The sequence below is a fragment of the Poecilia latipinna genome, unplaced genomic scaffold (genome assembly GCF_001443285.1).
Source record: "Poecilia latipinna isolate Pla-1442-1.1 unplaced genomic scaffold, P_latipinna-1.0 Scaffold1264, whole genome shotgun sequence".
Taxonomy (NCBI): domain Eukaryota; kingdom Metazoa; phylum Chordata; class Actinopteri; order Cyprinodontiformes; family Poeciliidae; genus Poecilia; species Poecilia latipinna.
The window spans coordinates 32442-46052 of NW_015113880.1; the positions used below are offsets into that span (position 1 = coordinate 32442).

General features: G+C 38.5%; 1 protein-coding gene across 1 annotated transcript; it reads right to left on the reverse strand.

The window, feature by feature from the left end:
• Window positions 1–327: 327 nt before the first annotated feature.
• On the reverse strand, window positions 328–13262 carry prr14 (proline rich 14). Its single transcript, XM_015054604.1, has 11 exons — window positions 13148–13262; window positions 11422–11451; window positions 11121–11312; window positions 10833–10995; window positions 10693–10758; window positions 9134–9174; window positions 6271–8736; window positions 5187–5328; window positions 3916–4025; window positions 3359–3427; window positions 328–1617 (listed from the first exon to the last, which is right to left on the reverse strand). Exons 3-11 carry the CDS (start codon window positions 11261–11263, stop codon window positions 1284–1286), a joined length of 3534 nt encoding a protein of 1177 aa, XP_014910090.1. The 5' UTR covers window positions 11264–11312; window positions 11422–11451; window positions 13148–13262; the 3' UTR covers window positions 328–1283.
• Window positions 13263–13611: the final 349 nt, after the last annotated feature.

Sequence of the window (13611 nt, forward strand, 5' to 3'; positions counted from 1 at the left end):
AAACAAAGCTGTGATGATTATCATTAGAAGTTACAACCTCTACTTTTATCTCTCCAGTATTTAACGGAAACAAAACAGACGGCTTTCATGTTTTTATACCCTGTGATATTTAACATACAGACGGATTCATAAAAAAAAAGAAACTAAATTCCAGCATTGCCTTTAAATTTGACACAATTTGAAAAGTTTAACCTCTCCTGAAGATTTCCACACATTCAGAAAAACTGAATACTTGGATGTTTATTAATCAGGTTCAATTAGTGGAAATCATAAAGAGAGACAAAATAAACTTTCAAAAGCATCTTTAAATACAGCTCTGTAACAACTCATTCCTGAATATAGTTTATTTAAAAAATTTGTGAATTGTTACCGTATATACTAAAATCACAAATACAAGAGTAGATAAAACATTTTGGGCTTTGAGAAATAAAAACAAATGGCATGGCGGTGATTATGGCAGTGCTTCAAAATGACATTATCTTGGCATTATTGCATTGTTACTTTACCTGAATTTTTTTATTAAATGTATACATGTACTGTACTTTTATACAAACGATATATTTTATAATAAAACATGTTTTCAAACATCAAGTTGGCTGATTAATTCTCACAAAAGTTTTACAGTTAAGGCAACCTCATTTACAGCAACAAACAGCTACAGTTTAATGTACTTATGTACACAAAAACATGTATAAACTTGGTCGTTGACACGCCCACTTTTCCATGCACTTCAGTGGGAAAAACAAGAAAAGGCCATAGGTGGGAAAATTCAAACCCAAATAATTGATCGGTTTCCGCCCTGAACTGAGTAAAGCGAAGTCCAAGTGCTGGAAACTTATTTGATTGTACATAAAAAATAAAAAAAACATATTTACAAACAAAGTTTATTGTAAATACAAATCTCTCGCTGGCATCTTTAAAAGTTATACATATCTAGAGCCTTTAATAGAGAAACAAATAGCTGCCATTATAACTCAAAGATGCTGCAAGGAGATGAATACTTCAGTTCAGAACAAGCCAGAGATCAGAACCATCAAAAGACGAGTGATAATACTGTACAGAACATCAAGGAGAATTTGTTTTATTCATTTTGGGAGCTTTACCAATACGAGCAGTCTGACTGTAGAATAAATAAAACAAGCTGTACAAATGTGTATAAATAACTTCTCCAAGTCGACATTTTTGTGCTATAATGTACATTTCTTCAGGCTGCAGGCTACAAATGCTACAGATTTATTTAACTGGAGTTTTTCCACAACATTTCAACACGGACCGGCGCGACATTACGTCATGATCGCACTTACAGGAACAGCATTGTCCGTTTCTCTTTCCTCGCTCTGATCGTGGATCAGCCACAGATTCAACTCGTCCAGCTTGGAGCACAGCAGGGAGTCCACATCCTGGACGCTGAGGGACGGCTCGTCTTTGGGGAAGCCTCCTCGTCTCGGCCTGGATGAGGACGGGCCCGTCTTCCCAACGCCGACCAGAGGTTTCTTTGGCTTTCTGGCCTCGCCCACTTCTAGGAACTCCAAAAACCGTTTGACACGCCTCGGACCGAACCAGGACTCGGACCCATTCTTGCGGTTGAGCGGCACCTCAAAAATGGTTTCCAGGCGGCTGAAAGACAAATCAGTTGATGGCATTAGGACTGAAACTAACTATTACTTTAGTAATTGATTATTCTGACGATTAATCGATTAATCTGGCGATTAATTGACTGTGACAATTATTCTAACGATTAATCGATTAATCTGGCGATTAATTGACTATTCTATCAGCTTAAATGTCTTTGATCAAACAAAAACAGAAGCAAATTTCAGTCACATTTAAAAGTTTTAGATGTCAGAAAACAAAAAGCAACCAGATTTATCCGTTTGCACAACTAAACGTGACGGGAAAGTCCAACCATCATGTTTCTCAGAGTTGATTTTAAAGAGACCAGTCCATACATTTGAAGTTTTAAGGCTAAATATTCTAAAAAATAATTTTATCCAATTAATCATCAGAATCAATTGATTAATCATTTACTAAAATAATAGTTACTTGCTCATTTTAGTGGCATTTAGGAAATAGAAATAAGTTTGACAATTATAACTGACATAAAAACAGGAGATGTTTGATCTGATTTAACTTCAGAGAAAATAAAAATGGTTTCAACTGTCAAACATACAACACTAAGGAAAAAGGCAATCAAAACCAATCCAGCCCCTCATGAAAAAGCAATTATCCTGTAAATCCAACAACTACATGAGTCACTCCTGGCAGCAAAAACTGCCTTCCTGAATCTGAGATAAGTGGAGATGAATTACATCACCATGAAAGAATCAGTCACTACAGCTGCTCCTCGTGTTAAAAATAGGTTATTATGCGAGTAATTATACAACACAAACACGCTGCTTATGTGCCATTATGTCTGTGGTGAATATATGAGACAGATTAGACTGGCACTTATCAGCTGCTCTTCCTTAAGCTGCTATCATCAGAGGGAGTTGCCTTCAGCAGCACTTCTGTGTAGTTACTTTCTGTTATTTATTAGACAATACATAAAAACACACCCACCCATGACGACGAGCTGCCAGCAGTCTGCTCAGAAAGGCAACATGCTCAAAGAGCAGATCAGGAGTTATTTAAACAGATGACTCTGGTGCGGTTCTGGCTCGTCGCTGCACAAACACGCCACAGAGAGCTATAAATACTGCGGTTTTTCCGCTCCAAAGAAGACATGGACGGGTCATTGAAGATGCACATTAAAAGGTGATCAATTATTCTTCCTTGAACAGGTTAGGATAGGTCTACGCAAAACATGTTCATTTCATTTTTGCACTAAATCATTCTTAGATCATTAAAATTGAGTCTGCTCAGTTCACAATCAGCTGTTGTAACATCTTCTTTAAATCTGCTGCTGGCCACGCCCCTAAAATCAGCGTTTACACTTGCAGGTAAAAATGGCTGCAAACAGATGCGCAATTATACAACTGTACATCTTAGAAAAGCAGAAGTGGAGCCTCCTGCATAACCAAGCTGACCAAACATGCTGGAGCTCCCCTTCGGTTGCTAGGTAACGGCGCTAGGCGTGGCGTAGTTGCTAAGTAACGTCAAATGTGACTTAATAATCTGGAAGTTTTTCAAATGGCTCATTTTCCAGACACCAAAAACATTAGCTTATTGAAAAAAAAAAAAAAAAAATGTCTGTGTTTTTTTTTTTTAAGTGCTTTGGTTGTTTTTAGAAGCAGTTAAGAGTCAAATGGAAATAAAACAACATACAAGATGTGAATTTAGCAAAATATCCCCTTTAAGTGTCGTCACTGGATTAATGTTTTCTATGTAAAAACACAAAACAAACATGATTTGTTCTTACCTTTCCGGGGGTTTGCTGAAATTCTTATTGGTGTAAATTTCTTCCAAACTAAAGTCTTTCTTCTTCACCCTGATGAGACACAGAAAGAGAACAATCAACATAAATCACGATTTATTTTAAACCCAAAGCTTCTCAGGGAGCCACTGTTCAACTTTGTTTGCATACTGTGGCATTAAGGTACTTTATTCTGTCAGAAAATAAAAGAATTGAAAGATTCTTTTGGACATAAATGCTGAAGTCAAATCAACAGCATAAAGTGGCAGTCTGGTTCTGAACTAAAAACAAAATGGCACCAATAAATGATCTGTTGGCAAACTATGAAATGGCTGATAGGAACAGGTATCTAATCAGATGCCTGACCCACATGTACAGTAATAAAAACTGTTGCTCAAAGAGAATTAAATCGTTAAAAATGAATGAAAACTTTGTTGGAATTGACTCAAAAACTCAAAAAATGTAAAGCTCATTTTAGAAAAATTGTACGCAACAAAACTATAATAATGTGTGTGAATCAACTTATTTCTGTAAAATGCGGGTCGTTCAGCGTTTCTACGTACCGGACTGGTTTGGGCAGACCCATAGGTGTCAGGTTGGTCTGAGGTTTTGGCAACGTTTTCCGAATCCGGATGGACGAAACCTTTTTTTGTTCTTCATGTTTCTTGACAACCTTTAACAAAAACATCCCATTTATACGACCTGCAGAAGGGAGTTGTGACCCAATCAAACACTCCTACACAAATGTTTCACACCTTACTGCTACTTTAGAGGATTTTATGACCCTGAAATAAAATCCAGCTACCTAAATAGGATCTTGGAAACATTTATGTCCTTTAGATGAAGCCATCGTTTACAGACAAGCTGTAAAGGATCAAATGTTTTCCTTGTATCTTTTTCTTGACATATTAAGACAAATTTTTAACTTTTGGCCACAATTCCATAATAAAATGTTTAAAAGATAATATTTAAAAATAAATAAATAAAAATCACAATATGCACATTAAAACATGGTAATGACAGCAGCATGTTCTGAGCTTACCCTTAGACTTTAGGGGAAAAATTATTAATAGATTTAAATTAAAGTCACTTTTCACCTAAAACCTTCAGCTAGAAAGTTAAAAATAAGGAGAGAAAAAAAAGTATGTTGAGGAATTTAATCAGTTATTTTAAAATAAATGTTTTCCATTTTTAAAATTTTCTCATTTCTTTATGTCACAAAATCCTGACATTTTAGCAACAGTGTGAAAACTTTTCAGAGCCTGTCATTAAGGCTGAAACGATTAATCAGATGAATCACGATTAATCAATTATTGAAATAATCGTCAACTAATTTAGTGTTAGATTAATTGTTAACTGAAGCACAGAGACAAAAAAAGCCATTTGCTGAAAAAACAACATATTTATAACAGTAATTAAGCCAAAACTGTACAATAAATATATAAATTTTCCATTAAAGATAAAAAACAACTTTGTTTTCTCCTCTTAAGTAATCAACAGATCACTTCTACACTGCATTGATGTTAGTCAGCAGAAAGTGAAGATTTCACATTTGAAATTAATTTTAGCTGCTAATTATCAAGAATACACTAAAATGCTGTGTTGTTGCATTTTATGCAATACAATATTTTCTCATTTAAGAAAGGAATTAAATTTATTTATTTAAATATTTTTAACATAATCCAAATATTATCCAAAACAGTCTGCAGAATGTGCCAAGTTTTTTAAATCCAATTAATCTAAATAATCAATAGATTAGTCAATAACTAAAATAATTGAGAGTTTCAGCCTTACTTGTTAGTATTCAAGTTTAAAAAAAAAAAAACATACATACTCTAATTTCAGAGTCAGACAGAGCTTTCTCCTCTCTCAGCCCGGCGTCTTCAAACTCCTGACTGGAGGAGCTGGTGTCTTCGCCGTCATCCTCCTCTTCGCTCTGCTGCCTTCTCGCCGCCTCGTACGGCGCCGGATTCTCACTTGAAAGAGTCCAGAGTCAATATCAGAACAGAACGGGTTCTACACTTCAAAAACAACTTCTTATTCCAAGTATTTTTGTCTAGTTTCTAGTGCAAATTCCTTATTACACTTGAAATAAGACAAAGCTAACCTTACATGCAACTTTTCAGCAAGATTTAGAAGCTTGTTTGGAAATTGCCTATTTTGAGTGTTTCTGTACTTTCACTTGGGTTTCTACTGCGTCCAAAAAATAACCCAAGTGCTTAAAAAAATCCACCCATCTGTTTTTGGGCAATACGTTAATGGTTTTTTTTTTGTGTCTGGAAAATGAGCCGTTTCAAAAACTTCTGGAATGTAAAGTCACAAATCAGCAGTCACTGCCCCGTTACCTAGCAACCCCAGCAGAATTACGCCCGTTACCTAGCAACCCCAGGGGTATTCTGCCAGTTACCTAGCAACCCCAGCAGAATTCCGCCCATTACCTAGCAACCTCAGGGGAACTGTGCCTGTTACCTAGCAACCCAAGTGGAGGTCCACCTAGTCTTATTATTTCAATTTAAAGTGACAAGAGGTTGTAATTCTGAAAGGAGCTCAAAATAGGCAGAACTGAGCAGACTGAAATCTCATTAATAATCAGAATAATTTTGTACAAAAAAAAATTATAAACATGTTTGTATAGCCATAAACCTGTTCAAGGAAGCATAATAAGTAACCTTTAAGTAAGTAATTCTTTAATATTGATGAAAAATATTAGTTTTGCCTATAACATGGGAAAAATGTCTTGCTATAAGAGAAACTAGCACTTTTTCATCAATATTTGGGAATTAATGACTCATACATCTTGCTGAAAATTTACTTTTGTGTCATTTCAAGTGTACTAAGATATTTGATTAGAATCCAGAGTGAAAATATTTGGTAAAATTTGGTATTTTTGCAGTGGGGAGACTAGAAAACGTCCTCACCTGGGATCCAAGGAAGCAGAACTAGATCCTAAAGTGAAACCTGGGGAGTGCCAAGCGGTGGAGCAGGAAGAGGAAGGGGGCGGCGAGGGAACTCGACTGGAAGTGCCGGCGTTGGCAGAAGTTGCCCTGCAGTCAGATTTCTTGGAAAGGAAAGCGAGAGGGCTTGAAAGGAAACAGGAGGCGAGAGCAGTGAGGGAGCTGCAGGGAGAATGTACGTGAGCAGGTGAAAGGTTGTGGGTCATGGGGTCATAGGAAGCAGATCTTCTGGACGGATACACCTCCTTCCGAAGACAGAGAGGGGCGATCTCCCTCTCCACCTCCACGCTGCACACCGTGTGTCGGCGCGCCCGCCGCAGCGACCTCTGAGCGTGGGAGGTCAAGTTACCATGGTGATGGTGCGTAGCGTACGTCCGGTGGTGCGGCGAATGCGGAGGGGAAACCCAGGGCGAGTCGTCGTGATGGAGGATGAGAACGTCTGGGCATGAGTAGCTGCGCGACAGTCGCCTGGAGACGTTGGTTTCTGAAGAGCGCATGCGCGTTGCGGCCAGGTCTGCGTCCTCCACTGTGACGGACCGGGACCCCTCCTCAGTTTTACACATCCTGCTGTGCAGAACCCGGCATCTCCTCCTTTGGGGATCTTTCCTCCTTCGCCTCGCGTCAGCAAGCCTGATGCTCGGCCTCGGACTACAGTTACCGATTTCAGAGGCTTTGAGAAAAGTCTCGCCCGTCATGGCAGCAGAACTCCTCTGTTCATTTTCCATAACGGATTTATCTTCCTCGTTCAAGAGTCCAGAATCGACCAGAGGAAGATGGGGATCACTTCCAAAAATAATTTTGTCCGTGGAGATTTTACCTCTGCCATTTTTTAACTGGCTCTCTTTGGTTTTCTCTTGCTCTTCGGCTAACACTGAGAACTTAACGGCGCTCCTCAGGCTGTTCCTGAGTCTCTTGGACGGCTGGTTCGCTCCTCCAGTTGATGCGTCTTCACTTTTAAAACCCATGCTCATCGGTTCCAGCCCATCATGCGACGAGGCAGACACCAAACTGCTCTCCACTTCTAAACTTGTGTGATTTGGCGATTTGCGTTTTAATTGTTTCTTATTTGCGTTCCCACACTTGGTTACGTGTGGGATTTCTTTTTCATCGGAACGGACAAGAACTAAAGACAACCGCTTCTTCGCTGATTGTTCTGCAATCGGGTTAGGCACGGTAGTTTCCACATCCATAAGATTATCATCGCTGGATATAATCGGGAGCCGTTTGCAGGAACTACTGGGCTTGGCTCTTTTGCACTTTGAATTGTTCTGCAACTCACTGCTGCTTTTCTCCAGGCAACCCTTCCTGTCCTGTCCACTTTTTGCTTTTGCGGTCGCTCTTGTCGATGCCACCTGCTTTTTATTATCCGGTTTCATCGTCTCATCTGCGCCTCTCTTTCTCTGCGTTCTTGGACCCTTTATCACGTCGCCTCCTGAAGCCATGCTCATCTTCCTCTTCACATCGTCTTGGGAAACACAGTTCGGCTTCAGCCCCCTCTTTGCTCTTGCAAACTTTGACACCAAACACATCTCGGGGATTTGTTGGCACTCCATCTGTTCTGCATCAAAAGAAGGCTTCAGTGGACTTTTGTTTGTGGCGAGGCCGTCGAGCTGAAGTTGATTTCTGTCTTTAATTTCAACCAACTCGTATCCGTTTCCCGTCTCTCGCCTTGAGAGTGGCTTTACGCTGGACAGCTTGCCTTTGTGGCCCTCCACAGCGGTGTAAACGTTTAGGTCTGACTCATGCGAGGCACTTTTACGTAACAGGAAAGAGGAGCCAGACGGTTCGCCGGCTTCTTCGGAAGCAACACAAACCAAAGGCACGACGTCAGGCAAGTTTTCATCTCCCCCACTTATTGCACATTGAAAACCGCCTGTAGTCCTGCAAACTGATTCATTAAACTGCAGTTTTTTAGATTTTGTGGGTGCGGTGCTTATCTCACTTTTTGTTTCCACAGAGTCAACAAGACTTTGCGCTTCTGTCTGAAACTTATCGCCTTTCTCCGATGCGTCGACGTCAGTCGCGTCATCTGCCTCGAACATGTCGTCCGCGGTCAGAGGACTGGTGGCTCTGAAGAGCTTAACAGGAGTCATGACGATCTCAGTGAAGCTAGCCATCTTTGATTTTAGGGACTGAAAGAACGGGCCGATCACCCATCCCTTCGAGACCGAGGCGTCTTCACCGAGGTCGCCGCCAGCGAAATCCTCACATGCGTCCATTTCAGGTAACTCCTGGCATGCGTCCATTTCAGGTAACTCCTGGCATGCGTCCATTTCAGGTAACTCCTGGCATGCGTCCATTTCAGGTAACTCCTGGCATGCGTCCATTTCAGGTTTGGTATCGTCAGGGTTTCGCATCGTCTGCTCTACAAATGGTTCGTCCAAAGGAGAGACATTGTTCTCGCTCTCTGTGCTTTTTGAGTTTTTCCACCTAGAGAATGACGTAGAAAAAAAGTATGGCTGAAAAAAATTTATTATTGAAATAATCACCAACTAATTCAGTAATCAAATATCGTTAATTGGAGTATACCAACTAAAGTATGTCAGAAAAACTCAATTCAGTAACTAAGCCAAAGCTGTGCAAAAAGTACAAGTAGTTAAATGGAGAATCTGCAGAATGTGCGGTTTTCATCTAATTACTTGGTTAATTATCAGATTAAAATAATTGTTAGCTGCAGCTCTAGAAAAAAGACGACTCTTGCTTTGAAAACAACACATTTCCATTCAGTAAACTTGTAAATATTTTCCCCGGCTTCAGAAAAAACAAACATTTTTCAAGAGGAAAAGCACAGACATGTAGGCTGAAGAAAGTTGTAATTCACACTTACTCGTTTTGGTGCTCTGCTGTAAATCTGTTTGAAAACCCAACCTGCAAATAAATACACATTTACACAACAGTTTGTTGGTTTAATTGCAACAAAAACACATTTAACCTGCCAGGGATTCGCTTACATGTGCATGAATGTTCCCACAACTTTGTTGATTTCTAAAAGTGAATATTTGTGCAGAAGCTTAAACTTGTTGAGGCTCAAACGTAAAGACAGACACAGCGATATTTTAATGAACGTTCCCTTACACAAACACAAGTTAAAACCCAGTTTAAGTGAACAAAGCGGGCTAACGTTTCTCTCCTAGATCAGCAGTTTCCAGTTGATCCCAGGATTGAGGGAGATTGCTTGGATCAGACGGTGCAAAACTTGGTGCGACAAAGATTAAGATCTGTGATTAACATATTTAAGTCCAAATTACTTATTTGCTAATGAATTTAAAACATTTTAAGGCCTTGTTTTTAGATACATGAATTTCAGACTTTTTAAGGATGTGTGTGTAAAACACGCATAGTTTCTCTAATACGTGCAAGAAACCTTTGTTTTGGTTTAGATTAAAAAAGTGTTATGAAATCAGCTTATTATAAAGAAAAAGAACGTAAAACTGGGAGTCAGAAAAGCCGTTTAAATTAAGGGTTGCACCAACTACTTGATTCTTTGCTCTGCAATCAGTATGGTTGTTTTGAGACCATTTTCAAGTAATATAATGGCAAAAATGGCAAATTAATGCAAGAACACATTCTCAAAGGTAAACTTTAACTTCTAATGACCTGGAAGACATGGTTAATGTCCAAAATAAACAAAAATCAACAAATGAAATTAACTATTATCTATGTCAGCAAAATTGTCCTTAAAAAAGGGCTAGTTGAGATTAACTGAAGACTTTAGTCATCCAGTTTTAGAGAAAAACAGAGAAAACAATAAATTATGCAAATGGAAATGATTGAGCTCGTTTTATTTTATCATGTTATTAATTAATTTACTGTGACAAGGCTAAAACTAAACATTTAGCATTCAAATAAATTTCCAGCAAACATTATTGCTTACTACATTTTTAAAACAAATATTTTAACTTCATGCTTTGTGGTAGAAAATTAAAATTAAATTTGGTTTACACATGTTTTGTTTTTTTTATTAAAATCTTTTCAAGGTTTGAAGTTTGGGACTTTCGGGTTATACTATAAAAACAAATGTTGCCTTACTTAGAGAACATCTACAACAAATTAAAAGTTTTGCACCAAATTCTTTGCTTCGAAACCCACCGGGAAATTTCCTGAACGAGGAAATGAAGTCAACGAATGTGCAATTGACTGTGTAATGTCATGAGTCTGTTAGTAGGTCAAATAAGACACTAGATTGGTTGTTTATGCTGGATGCAGCAGACCGTGAAGGAGGATTAAATCACTTCATTAACCCTCACTCCTCCTAATCTGCACACCAGCACAACACAGCTTTTATAAAAGACAAATTAAGAACATTTAACACTTTAACTCGACCAGATTGGTTCCAAATCAGCTGATTCTGTTAAAACCATATGAAACCAAGGAAAGAAAGCTAACCTTGTTTGGTTCCTCATGAAGACGTGTTCTTCCTCCTCTCTGCAGCTTTGACTGTGATGCTTGTACCTACACAGCATGAGAGCAGAAATGCTCAAGTAGAAGAAGTTTATTTTATTTTTTAAGTAAGGTAATCGACGTACCATGTTTGGCGCTTCTCTTTGCCTCTTTGTGGAGGACAGATTCGGTCCAGATTGTCTCTGGGCAGCCTGGATGTCTGCGCAGTCCAGCTTTTTTGGGGTTCTGGCTCTGATGTCCTGGATGCGGCCGCTCCTCCGGTGTCCAGACGGTCCATCATGAGCACAGCTAAAAGCACAATTAAGAACACAGCTTTCTTTATCGCAAAGAAGAAAAAATAAGTAAAAATACTTAAAAAAAAAAAAAAACAAGAACTGCTAAGAAGAAAGCAGCAGGTGAAACAGCAACCATACCTGGGGGTGACGGAGGAAAGGGGGAGGAGAGGTGACGGAGGGTCGCTGAGGGGAGGTGCACTACACACGGGAATTGGGGGAATAGCATCTTCATCCATTGGACAAACTACTTGGGAGAGCGAGTCAGAGGGGAAAGTCAACATCCCATTTGCTCTCTTTCACTCAGCGTCTATCTCCTTTTCCTGCAGGTCTCTGCAAATCACGTGGGACGGAAACAAAGCAAACGGAAAAAAAACATGCAGGGCATCACATTTGAACAAAAAATAAATAAATAGTCCAAGACTGCGGAGTTGATGCTTACTTTTCTTAAAGCAGGGATGGCAAGTTTATTCTGAAATCAAAACAGAAGAATATACTTTATATAAACTGTAAAATTTCATGTACGACTTAAAGAAAAAGGACATTAAGAAAATTAATAATTAAAGTCTAGTTTAGTACATTGTCAATTTTTTTTATGCTGTACAACTTCAAAGATTTTCTCTTAAGGTCAGAAAGTTGTTATGATGCGTAACCGTGGCAACAGGGTAGCGTTTTCAAATTCAAAAATACTTTAATGATCCTGAAGAGAAATGAAATGTTGTTGTAACTCATAACTTAAAATCCTTTAAAGAGTTATTGTAGCTAGTGATGGGTGTGAGTACGAATGCTCTCCTGTAGAGGTCTGTATAACAGCGAATTTGAAGAAGCCTCTGACTGAAGACACACTCTTTTTCTAAGGGTTATCCATAATTTTCCTGATTTTATGTAAAGTCCTTACATAATTAGGATGATTAGAATCTCAAAAGCTTCAAATAACTCCTGAACTACGACTCTGAAAGGCAGGCTAACCGTTGTGACGCAACTGCAGCAATAAAAGACTACAACAATGGATTTCTCTCAGCTTCATGCCTTTAATATGTCCACAAAAACCAAACAGTGATTTGAACAACATCTGAGATTTAAAGAGACACAAACCATTACAAGTACAAATAATTTATACCTGCAATAGCAGACATGTTTTGTTTTGAACTGCAGATTTCTGAGCGTGTTCAACACCAACAAAAACTTTGAAAATCTGAGAATCTACCGTAAAAGTGTCACTCTTCTGCCTCATTGAAAGCAACCCTTCAAAAAAACATAAATACATAAATAAAAATAGCGTCTCCAGTCAGAGGACTCTTCTAATTTGTTGTAATACAGACTGCTGCAGGAGACCTTACCTGCCCACAGCCATCAACATCTACAATAACCCTTTCAATGTTGTTACAACACCTAATTTTCCTATGAGTTCAATAAAACGCAAGTACACATTAAATATGAAATAAAACCGACCAAATTAAATTAACATAGGAATTTAAAATTAGCCGACGAGTGCCCTAATTTTTTAAGCATATCTTAATTGCTCAAATGATACTAAAATTACATTTAAAGACTTTTTCAAAAGGCTTTTACAAACTTTTCTTAAGCATATCTTTATTTTTGGTGTTTAAAATTAAAGTTTATTCCAACTCTTTGTGTTTTATTGTTTTTAAGTGACCTACGATACACCGGGATAGAGAGGAAAAGTTATCAGCATCTAGCAACCGCATGGCGGTTCTAAACACCTCAATTATACTTCAATAAAACTGCGTGAATAGCACAAACAGCTTGGTACCGCAACATTTCAGTGAGACTTTTAAGTAAAACCGAACCGGTGGTCTGATCAAAATGGAGCGTCGTTTAATTGCTGGAAGGAATGTTCTTCATTTCAAACTTTTATTAGCAAGCCAAAATAACTCGATACTCCTACGAACACCTTAGATACAGTAAAATTGCAATGTCTAAATGATTTTAACTTGATGAAGGCAGAGCGTTATTGCACCTCCATATATACTCTACAGTTTTGCTACTCCATATGTGTATCAGTTGCAGTACCAGGTAATAGTCGTAGCCGGGAACTGTCATTTTTCAAAGCTTTCTTTGACGTCTTTAAAATGAGCGGAAATATTACCACATTACGGTTCACTCGGTTACAGTAAATAAAACTAAATACCGTTAGCTGAACTCACCTAAAGCCTTCAACTTAACCGTGGGTCTGTATTCGTAACCCGCCGTAAACAAGACATGCCGGACGGACGGCGGTGGCGGCGCCCTGCAGCGAGTCGCTAATGTATCCGTTTCTTTACAAATCTAACTACCAGACAAGACCAACAGACCAATCAGAACGTGAGTTCGATTCCGCCGAAACGCCTTATTGAAATCTGACCAATCACAGTGTGAATTTCAGGGTCGTTGGTTCAGGGCAACCAATGAGGAGCACGACTAGAAAAACATGAAAGTTGCTCTTTCTTCATGTCCTCGAGTGAACTAATATTTTAAAATTATAATATACTGCAAACATTTTATCAGAAAACTAATAAATTAAATCACAAAATTAATTTAAAATAAATATAATTTCAAAATAAGTTCAATCGACAATTTTCATGCAGTTCAATTCAAAAAATACTTTATTTAAATTAAAAATTGTAGTAAC

What these genes read in the sequence shown, in the direction of transcription:
- prr14 (XM_015054604.1), bottom strand. Translation starts at nt 11,263, where the DNA reads ATGTTGACTTTCCCCTCTGACTCGCTCTCCCAAGTAGTTTGTCCAATG. An exon ending in GGTCTGCCCAAACCAGTCCG is followed by an intron (nt 3,428 to 3,915) that starts GTACGTAGAAAC and finishes GTGTCTCATCAG; the next exon opens with GGTGAAGAAGAAAGACTTTA. An exon ending in TTCAGCAAACCCCCGGAAAG is followed by an intron (nt 1,618 to 3,358) that starts GTAAGAACAAAT and finishes TTTGTCTTTCAG; the next exon opens with CCGCCTGGAAACCATTTTTG.